The following is an 11,870-nucleotide window of genomic DNA, read 5'->3' as shown; positions in this document are numbered from 1 at the left end:
TTTGTATCCATGCAGTACATTTTGGAAACTCAGGTATCGGATTTTAAATGAAGTTTTATTTGTAAAATTTATCAGTAACTTTAATAACCATATTATTCCCTTAAAAAAATTTTCAGTGGATAAGCTTGACCTCCATGGCAAATAAAATGCAAATTGTTTACTGAGCATTTGAAGGTCTCCAGAATCTGCTTACAACTCATCTTATTAGACTTTCTTTCCATCGCTCCTCATTCCTTCTACATGGCATACGGAATAATTCTTTCTTCTCCAGTTTCATCCAGCCCTCTGTGCATTCATTTCCACACACACTTATTCCCTGTTTGTAACAGGGTGTTACAGCTAACCCAGAACACTTCAGATATGGGTGCCAATTTCTGGGAGAAAACACAACATACCACCCCCCTTTTAACATAGGTGGTCAGAACAGACTTCATTTTTTTAAGCTGCGAGACTACCACACTAGCTTTCTTCTATGATCAGGATCCATAGAAGGTGAACATGTAGGTGATACCCCATAACTGAGGGAAAATCATTAATGAAGGCTAGAGTTTAAATCCCCAGAGAACCTTGGGGAGAAGTAACATGGAACATACCTGGCCTTTAGGTAAAAAGGATTAGATTAGGCTCTATTATATATTCATTTCCACTGGGAAAGATTGTTGTCTTCTTCAGTCAAATTCCATCTTCAGAGCCACTTCCGTCACAAAGTTTTGCCTATTCCTCCAGGTAAAAATATTCTTTACCTTCTCAAACAATGACCTGGGCATTTGTCTAGATCTCCCCTTCCATTCCTATAAACCGTATGTTTTATATTTACCTATATGCTCAATTCATCTCTCCTAGTGGAGTTTAAGATCTTTAAAAGCCTAAACTGTGATTGGTTGGTTGTTTAGTTTTATTTTCATTTTATGTACTGAGCAAATACAACAGTGCCCCTTATATACAATGAGTGCTCAAAGAATGTCCATTGAGGGGGCAGAGCCAAAATGGCAGAGTAGAAGGACGATTCTATAGAAGCTCTACCCCCACAGCCTATAAAATACCTGTAAAAAATTACCCTTAATAAATTTCAGAGCCACAGAAGCCACAAAACGACAAGATAAACCTATCACTCTGGGCACAGAGCAGAGCACAGGCCAGACTGGACCATGGCACACCAGAAGACAAGACCAGGCCTCAGGGGGCAAAAAATAAGTCTTATGCCCAACATCATCCTTCAAAAGCCTGAAGACTCAATCATACTTTACCAAGCTTTCTCTCTTCTTGAAAATTCTTAGTTAAAAATTGTCACTTCTTTAAAATGAAACCAAGATAGCATGGTTTCTGGTCCTCTTCACATTCTAATTGCCCTGTGTTTGATGGACATGGCCTGCATATGTCCTTCCAAAGATGTGGCACTTTGGGAGGTGAAGCCAAGATTGTGGAGTAAAGGCAGGACTCAACTGAGCTTTCTCCCAAACCACTACAAATACATCTAAAAAATCACCCTAAACCAGTTCTAGAGCAGCAGAACCCAGAACAAGATGAAGTGAAGCAAATTTCCAGCCCAAGACAACTTGGAAGGTCAGTAGAGAAGTTCTGTTGCACTAGGGTGAGAGAAGAGCACATTCCAGTGCAGTCCACACTGGCTCCAGCAAACCAGAAGCAGGCCTCAGAATGACTGAATCACCAGCATCAGTGACAGTTTCCAGACTTCTCAATCCACAGACTCCAAAGACAACCTACAAGGTAAGCAGAAAAGGCCTGTCACACCATAGGGAACTTGGAGGGCAGTCCCATGCTGACCACACCAGCAGCCACAGTCACAGCAAAGCAGGAGCAGACATTGGGAGTGAAAAAATTAGCACCAGCAGCAGCAGTGGTACTAACTGCTTTCACAGATCTCAGCCCATAGACAGAGGGTTAAACAACTAGTCAGAAGGGGATTGCAGTGGTCTTTTTGCTACCACTAAGGTCAAACTCTGTTGCTTTGCCTATACTCAGACACAAGTCACAGTCCTGAGTGACAGTCCCAGAGTGAGGAGGAACACTAGCACACCAGAGCTTATGTGGGGGGACCCTCCTCAAAGTTCAAAAGTAGAAAAGAGTGCTTGTGGACACTCACAGAACAGGGAATATGCCAAGCGAGCAGTAAACATGACGCTTTAGATCACACCAACTTGGAAGAATGGAAAACTTGCAGGTCCCTAGAGGTATCTATGAAAACACCTGCACAAAATGTCTGGAGTTTGGGGCAATGGGCCCTCCACTCTGAAAGCAGAGCCCTAGTTTACTATAGAGAAAAAAATGAAGTAATTGGTTGGAAAAAGTGAGCAAACAACAGAAAAATTCTGAGTATAGAAAATTACTAAGGTGACAAAGAAGAGCAAAAGACACACTCATAGAAAGACAACAAAGTCAAAGCTCCTATGTTCAAAGTCTCTAAGAAAATATGAATTGGTCTCAGGCCACAGAAGAGCTCTAAAAGGATTTTGAAAATCAAATAGTAGAATTACAGGAAAATGGGAAAGAGAAATGAGAGTGATGCAAGAAAATCATGAAAAATGAATAAATAGTTTGGTAAAGGAGAAATAAAGGAAAATATCAAAGAAAATAATACCTTAAAAAACAGACCAAGCGAAATGGGAAAAGAAGTACAAAAAGCCAACGAAGAGAATAATGCCTTAAAAGGTACAATTGGTCAAATTAAAAGGGAGTCCCAAAACCTCAAGGAAGAAAGAAATTCTTTAAAAATCAGAACTGAGCAAATGGAAGCTAATGTCTTTAAGAGAAATCAAGAAACAATAAAACAGAAACCAAAATAATAAAAAAAAATGGAAAGCAATGTGAAATATCTCATTTGAAAATCAACTGACCTGGAAAATAGATCCAGGAGAAATAATTTAATAATAATTGGCCTGCCTGAAAACTGTAATCAAAAAAGAGCATAGATGTCATCTTTCAAGAAATTATCAAGAAAATCTGGCATGAAATTCTAGAACCAAAGGATAAAATAGAAATTGAAAGAATCCACCTATTACCTCCTGAAAGAGATTCAAAAATGAAAACTATCAGGAATATAGCCAGGAACTATAGCCAAATTCCAGAGTTCCCAGGTCAATAAGAAAATATTGAAACAGGCAGAAATAAACAATTCCATTATTGGGCAGCAATAGTCAGGATAACACAAGATTTAGCCATTCATACAGGCTGCATATATGGTATTCTGGAGGACAAAGCAGGTAGAATTAAAACCAAGAATCACCTACCCAGAAAAACTGAGTATAATAATTCAGGGGAAAAAAATGGATATTCAAGAAAGAGAAGACTTTCAATCATTCTTGATGAAAAGATCAGAGCTGAATAGAAAATTTGACTTTCAAATACAAGACACGAGAAGAGTAAAAAGGAAAACAGAAAAGGGAAATCACAAGGGGCTTAATAACTTTAAACTGTTTACATTCCTAGATGTAAAGATGATATTTGTAATTCATATGACCTTTCTCATTATTACGGTACTTAGGAGTATATATAGACAGAGGACAAAGGTGTGAGTTCTATATGAAGCAATGATATCTAAAAAATAAAATTAAAGTGTGAGAGAGGAATGTACTGGGAGAAACAGAATGGGAAAGGTAGAATAGAGTAAATTATCTCAAATAAAAGAGGCAAGAAAAGTTTTTATACTGCAAGGGAAGAGGGGAAAGGTGAGAGGTAATAAGTGAACCTTACTATCAGAATTGGCTCAAAGAGAGAATAACATGCACATTCTATTGGGTATTGAAACATATCTTACCCTATCAGAAAGTAGAAGGGGAAGATGATGGGGGAAGGGGATGGTGATAGAAGGGAAAGCAGATTGGGGGACAGGATATTTAGACAAAAAACACTTCTGAGGAAGGACAGGGGGAAAAAGAGAGAATAGACTGAACCGGATAGGGAAGTAGGATGGAGGGAAATACAATTAGCAATAGTAACTATGAAATTATGAATAAAAAGTGGGGAGCAAGTGACAGAGTAAAAACAGGAGCTTCCAGAGTTCTCCCACCAAACCAAGCCAAATACCTGTAAAAATTACTCTAAACAAATTCTGGAGCTGCAGAACACACAGAATGGCAGAGTAAAGCAAATTTCCATTCCAATTCCAGCCTGAGCCCACCAGCACAGACAGGACCTGGGCAGGCCCGAGGGGACTACATCTCTGGCACCTGTGATTGTTTCCAAACTTCATGATAGCAAAGTGCTGAGAACAAATCAGAAGATCAGTGGAAAAAACCTGTGGGACCTATGTGACAGAGTAGAGTGATCCACCCAGGCTGCAGGGCAATGGGAGGGATGGAGGAGCCCATGGCAGCTACAGCAGGGGCAGATGCAGTGACTGTTTCTGGAATTTTATCTAGGTCCACAGATTGTAGGGGGATCGAAAGACTGGCAGTACACCCCTCCGCCCCCACTGGAAGTAGTGAACTATCTTGACAAAGAGCTCAAAAGTCAAAAGCTCAAAATAAATGGCTGGGGAAATGAGCAAAAACCAGGAAAAGAATCAGACAACAGAATCTTACTTGGGTGACAAGGAAGACCAAACTATACAAAGAGAAGACAACAAAGTCAAAGCTCCTACATCCAAAGCCTCCAAGAAAAATATGAATTGGTCTCAGAAAATAGAAGAACTCAAAAAGGATTCTGAAAATCAAGTAAGAGAAGTAGAGGAAAAATTGGGAAGAGACATGAGAGTGATGCAAGAAAATCATGAAAAATGAGTCAGATGCTTGCCAAAGAGGACCCAAAAAATGCTTATGAAAAGAAAACCTTAAAAAATAAACTAATGCAAATGGCAACAGTGATTGAAAAAGCCAATGAGAAGAATGCCCTAAAAAGCAGAATTGACCAGATGGAAAAGGAGGTCTAAAATCTCAATGAAGAAAATAATTCCTTAAAGGTTAGAATGGAGGAGATGGAATCTCATGACTTCATGAAAAATCAGTTAGTTACAGAATAAAACCAAAGGAATGAAAAAATAGCAGACACTATGAAATATATCATTGGAAAAAACAACTGACCTGGAAAATAGATCCAGGAAAGATAATGTAAAAATTATTGTACCACCTAAAAGCCATTATTAATAAAAGGAGCCTAGGCTTCATCTTGTCTCAACTCTTGAATTCTCTTACCTCAGCCCAAAATTACCTTTCCCCAAGCATTTTTTCTAATTACTACCATGTGTCGTCTATGCCTCAATGAAAACACGACACCCAAGTCTTTTGAATTCTGATTCTGTCATTTGACACAATAGTATACTCCTCTTCACATAAAAAAACATGGTAGGAAGAAGGACAGTGAAAATATGAGAATGATATAGAGTTTGAAAGACTGAGCAACTAGAAAGTTGGTGATGCTCTCCAAAGAAATTTCAAAAGATGGAAAGTTTTGGTAGGAAAAATATTGAGTTCTGTTTTGAACATGATGAATTTCAGATGCCTGCTCTGCACTAGTCAAACTATAGCCCAATCTGAAATATAATGCTAATTCTGAAAACCATTCTGTAAGTTTATTGACAAGAAGAGAGTGATGTGGATGGTCTGATGTTTCAAACCATGCCATGTTAGAATTAGTCGAAGGAGTTCAGTTTTTTTTAGCTTCTAGAAATAAGACTTTGTGAAAACATAAGAAACATCTTCAAATATCTGAAAACTTGTTACATGGAGTAAAGTTTAGACATGTTCTGTGAAACTAAAGTGGAACTTATAAAAAAAGTAATTTTTTTATTAATTTAATGAACAAGTTCCCAACAATTTGAAAATGGAATGTATTGCTTTAGAAAATAGTGAATTCCCTGTCATGGGCTACATCCAAAAAGAGACTGACCACTTGTCAGGGATCTTTTTTGAAAGAATTTATACATCTTATAAGGATAAGGGGGAGGCAGGCTAGATGACCTGTAAGATCACTTCACAATCCAAGATTCATATAAACATAAAAGAAATTAGAAATACAATTCTAAACTAGGAAGGGACCCTAGAGATCATCTAATGCAATCCCCTTTATTTTGAAAAAAGATATCTCAGGTTCTAAGAGGGACAGTAATTTGCCAAAGTAATACTGAGTGACCAAGTCAGACCTAGAATTCTACTCACCTCCATGTATTAACATGAAAACCATAGGAAAGATGAATAGAGCAAGGACATTATCCCACACTGATTGTTAATGAAAACCTTTGGGGATAAAATCTCAAAGGTTTATGAAACTGGTAAATATTCTCACCACAACTCCAACACAGAATCCCATTGGAACAGAAGAACCAGATCCATCGTATCTTTTCCAAGGACCAACAGTCTCTGTTTCTATCTCATCTGTTTCAGGGAGAATTTCTCTGGGTGCTCAACCTTTGGCTGGCTTTGAATTTCCCATTACCTGGAGAAAAGAAGTAGGAGTAACAGAGCCAGGGCTTGACAGCGCCTGAGATCTTTACAAACCATCCAGGTAAGGCTTAAGGAACCAGTAGACAGTTCTGGTTCCTTAAGAACCAGAACCAGTTAAGTTAAACTACTTTCAAACACACATACACACACGCAACTCATATTCAGACAGAAAAATACATAATAAGCATATCTGTGCACGGATACACATATACAGCTATATTGACTTTGACAGATCAGAGTCAGTGAGAAATTATACCTTAGACAATCCTAGCCTGCCTCTTACCCTGCTAAGGATGGGACATAATTTAAAGAAGAGAATAGAAGAATCATGATTGGATCAGTGGCTCAGCTGCTATTTGGTAAAAACCAGGCTAGACTATGGTCCATGAGAGAGAATACTAGGACTGAGAGCTGATAGGAACCTTAAACATCATCTAATCTCAAATGTCATTTTAAAGAATCTAAAGACCAAGAGAGAAAAGCTTGACTAGCTTAAGGCTATGTAGGTAGTTAGAGCTGGTATCAGAACCAGGTTTTCTATATTTAAGTTGAAGAGTCTGCCCATTACAATAAAAGAGGAACATCTCATACTAGGGCTAGGAAGAGATCACAGAAATTTCCCATTTCTATTTTAAAGAAAGTCTAAACTTTTCTGCCTGTAAATTGAAACTCTTATCAACAGACTCCACTGTACCTGTGGAGCTATGTTCCTCATTCTTTCTTTAATGTACACCCTCCATTCCAGGTAGACTGTTTGCATTTTCCCTTCCTCACTACTTTGTGTTTTTCCACCTAAAAAGCTTGGTGTACCCTCTTTCCCTCTGTCCAAATTTCGCCTCCTTCCCTGATAACTAAAAACTACTGCATATCAAGGTCCAGCCAAAGTCCCCAGTATCTCTCATCAATCCAGTCTAGACTAAATTGTCTCTTTCTTGATTCCTGTAGCATGTGTTGTTTAGTCTACCCAAGGAACTCTTGAACTCTAAGGTCCCTCCCTCCTCTAATATTCTATGAGTCTAGAGCCCTACAATTCTCCACATTTTAAGAGCAGCATGGGAAATTAAGTTTATTCTGATAGGAAAATAATAGGAATATGTAGGTCCTCAACAGAGAAGTATGTTACTTAGCTTCCTCTTTCCTTTTTCTACTACTGTGTTATGGCAGACATGTCATTCTGAAGGAGCTGAATATTGTGAAGACTGACAGACTAGGAAAGAAAACAACTGCAGTGAGAGATCGGTAAACTGAATCACCTAAAGCCAGCAACTATGAAAATCCATAAGGAAACTTTGATGTGGATTCACTATAATACTGGGCACAAAACGTCTCGAAATCTTAGAGCAATGTAAGCAGCTTCAAAGGTGAGTATGGAAAGACTATTCACATCTAAGGATATCCAACTGAAACAAAGTTAGGTTGTAAGATCATAAGATTTATATCTTAGATCATAGATTTTAGAATGCATTGGGCCTCTATAGATCATTTAGTAAAACTCCTTCATTTTAAAAATCAGAAAATGAGGCACAGGGAGGCTGAGTGATTTTCTTGAGGTCACACATAGACTAAACAGTAAAGATCTGACCCTAGGTCACCAAGCTCCAAATCTAGCTCTTTTTAATGCAGTTGTAGCTGATGAAAAACCTAATGTTCATATTTTAAAAGCATTTTAAGGTGATTGCTAAAAATAACACTATTACCTAGATAGATAATACAAATGTTATTACCCCAATATATTACAAACCAAGGTTCACGGAGACTAAGAGAAAGGTCGTATAGTTAAAAAGCAGTAATGCTTATTAAATTAAAGATTAAAATCCAAGTTTCAGACTCAAAATACAGTGTCTTCCCTATATGCCTCACTGCTCTTCTACCATATGGATTTTTTTTAAAAAGGATCAAATTTTATTTAGTATGTTAACTTTTTAAACTATCTATAAAATAATTTATCAAGTTGGTATGTTTTGCTGCTTTGGTAGAATTACAGTGCTAAAATAAAAAGGCAGCAATATAAAATCAATAGTTAAGAACTGAAGGTCAAGTAAAGATCTATCTTGTAGATTAGATCCAGGGAACTGAAGGATATATCACCAATAAAGTTTATCTGTCTATGTTTACTTATGTTGACCTACCTATTTCTCTCTGTCATCTTTTCTTTGAATCTGTGCTTGTGATTTCATCAGTTCATGAAATTACCAGAGCAGAATATTTCTTTGTCCGTGACAATTTCACATATTCTTTGACACTGACTAACCACTTTTCCAGAGAACTGGTGAATCAGCATGCTGCCTTTCTCCTGACAAAATGGTGATATAACCAGGGTACAAAAAGAGGCAAGTTTTTTGGACATAGCCACATGAGAATTTGTTATGCTTGATGGTACATTTATTACAAGAGTTTTCTTTCTCTTGTTTTTTTTCAATGGGTTCAGTGGAATGGAAGAACAAGAAAAATGCTAATTGAAACAATTAAAATGTAATTTAAAATTAAATGAAGCATGTTGGGAGAGGACATGCAGAGTTACCTGAGGATATACTAAAAGTACCTATGGTTACACAGTTAGTAAGTATGAGAGTTTGGACTTAAGTCAATCTAGGCTTCTTGATTCCAAGGCAGACTCTCACTACCAATAATAGCTTGCATGAATTTCAAGAAAAGTTCTAACTAGTGAGAAGGTGGAGTGTAGAAGTGTGAATAAGGATGAGAGAGACACAAAATTACAAATGTTCAACTCATCAAAAGAATGTCACAAATGTCTGTCCTTTATGAATATTGTAAAGACCATTCACAATACCAGCTGCTAAGTGAGGTCATTATTAGTTTCTCCATGCAGAACAACTTACACTATTTCTTTTTTTATTGCCTTTAAGTCAGTTCATGATGCATAACCAAATCTTCAGTTCCCTGACATGAGTATTTGATCATTAGTCTAAATGGATAGACTTACTTTGCAGTTAAAATGCTACCAAGTGAAGAAACATCTTATATTTGGAGGCATGCAAGAAAACTAGTTCCTAAATAAAGAATGAAACTATTAAAACTCTGTCATTCTTTGTTGATGGAGCTGTATTTTTTTTCTCTGGCAGATATGGACAAAGGAAACCAAACCATTATCTCCGAATTTTTTCTCCTGGGGATCTCCAGTCAGCCAGAACAGCAGCTAATTCTCTTCTGGCTGTTTCTCTGTGTGTATTTTGTCATTGTTATTGGGAACATGCTCATCATGCTAGCCATTGGTTTAGACGCCCGACTCCACTCACCCATGTACTTCTTCCTGGCCAACCTCTCTTTTGTTGACATTTGCTTTTCATCAGTTACAATCCCCAAGACGTTGGTAAACCACGTAATGAGAAGCAACTCTATCTCTTATGTGCAGTGCATGATGCAGATGTATTTCTTTATTACTTTTTCAAACATGGATGGGTTTCTTCTAGTGGTAATGGCTTATGACCGCTACATGGCCATTTGTCGCCCACTTCACTACACCACAGTCATGCGCCCTGCACTTTGCATCCTTCTGGTGGCCATATGCTCGGTCATCACTAATCTACATGACCTCTTACACACCCTATTCACAGCTCAATTGTCCTACTGTGCTGACAACATCATTTCCCATTTCTTCTGTGATCCCTATGCAGTTCGAAAGCTCTCCTGTTCAGACACCTACATGAGCGATTTGATGGTGTTCACTGTTGGTGGGGCGGTGTTTGCTACCCCATTTGTGTGCATTGCAGTCTCTTATGTCTTCATATTCTCCAATGTGATGAAGATCCCCTCTACCCAAGGAATACAGAAATCCCTGTCTACATGTGGTTCCCACCTCACTGTGGTTTCTCTCTTCTATGGGTCCATAATGGGGATCTATCTGCGCCCCTCATCCTCATTCTCAGCTGCAGACACAGTGGCCTCAGTTATCTTTACTGTGGTTACCCCCATGCTTAACCCCTTTATCTACAGCCTAAGAAATCAGCACATGAAGATAGCTCTGCGGAAACTGATTCTGCCAAAAGTGATTTTACAAATGCCTTAGAATCACAGAACCCAATTTCATTCAAGAAACAGTTAGTATCAATCACAGCGTATGTTAAGCACTCATTATATATTAAGTCCTGTACAAGTCCTGGGGCAGCAAGAGGCTGGGGAAACAAAAATAGAAATAAACTCACCATCCCCTGAAGAAGTTTACATTCTATTAGAGAAAACAAGATATACATATATAAATAAATATAAAACACATACGAAGTAAGTATAAATCAATTTCAAGGAGTATTAGAAGGTGGCAGATTCAGGAAAGATATTAATTAAAAGATGGCATCTGGGCTGACCATTAAAGAAAGTTATTCTAAGGTTAGAATACAATCCTTTACAAAATTTCTGTTTATCCTGAAGGTGAATTATTTTATAGGGCCTTGTTTCCTGTTAAAGTAAATGATGCAGAGGTGAGGAGGCATGGAGGACGGCTAGTTGGAAAGGCATAAAGTTGGAAGATGGAATAACATGTCTAAGGAACAGCACATAGTCTGGTTTGTTTGCAATATATGGGGTGAAGAGGACTAATGGGCAGTGTGCCCCTTGTGGAAAAACAGATGGGAGCAAGATTCCAATGAACTTTACATACCAAAGAATGAAATTTGTCGTAGAACAAGTGTTAAAAACCTTTTTTTGTCATTCTGGTGAAGCTTATGGGCCCCTTTTCAGAGCAAAGTTAACAAATACATTAAATACATATAATTACAAAGGAAACTAATTATATTGGGCAAAAGGTATCAAATATATACAAATATGTATCAAGTATGCTTCTATGTGTATGCATATGCATTTCATTTTTTGCTGGGCTCAAATGCCTATCCTAGAGGGAGAAGAGAACTACAAGAAATTCTTGAAAATGGGAGTGCAATGGTCAAAGCTGTGCTTTAGAAATATCTCTTTGGCAGTAGTTTGGGAAGATGTATTGGAGACATCAGTGACTTGAGGTAGGAAGACCTTTAAGGAGGCTATTAAAAAAATCAAGATCAAATAGAGTCATAGAGATGGAAATAGAGAGATGGCAATGGATGTTAGGAATATTATGGAGGTAAAATCAGTAACATTTGGCAGCGAATTGGATATCGAGAGGATAAGGTAGAGTAAAAAATAAAGGATGATACCAGGTATGGAAGCCTAAGTGAAGTGATAGTGATGTCATCAAATGATGTCAGTCAGTAAATAAGCATTTATTAAATACCTACTACATGCATGGTACTCTGCTAAATGTTGAGGATACAAATAAAAATAAAAGATAGTCTCTTCACTCAAGGAGCTCAAAATCCAACAGAAGACATACCATTCAAACTACTACGTACAAACAAGCTATATTAAGGTTAATTTAGAAATAATGAAGAAGGGTCAGGTTGTACAAATTTGAGAGAGAAGAAAAGATTTTCTATAGAACGTGAGATTTTAGCTGAGGCTTAAATGAAGCCAGGGAAGCTGGGG

General features: G+C 37.7%; 1 protein-coding gene across 1 annotated transcript; it reads left to right on the top strand.

Annotated features, from left to right (window-relative positions):
* The first annotated feature begins 9,483 nt into the window (after nt 1-9,483).
* LOC140519592 (olfactory receptor 1f45-like) lies at nt 9,484-10,425 on the top strand. The gene has a single exon (XM_072632777.1). It carries the CDS (start codon nt 9,484-9,486, stop codon nt 10,423-10,425), a length of 942 nt encoding a protein of 313 aa, XP_072488878.1.
* Nucleotides 10,426-11,870: the final 1,445 nt, after the last annotated feature.

This window comes from Notamacropus eugenii, chromosome 1 (genome assembly GCF_028372415.1).
Source record: "Notamacropus eugenii isolate mMacEug1 chromosome 1, mMacEug1.pri_v2, whole genome shotgun sequence".
Lineage (NCBI taxonomy): Eukaryota > Metazoa > Chordata > Mammalia > Diprotodontia > Macropodidae > Notamacropus > Notamacropus eugenii.
This window is presented reverse-complemented; position numbering and strand designations above follow the sequence as displayed.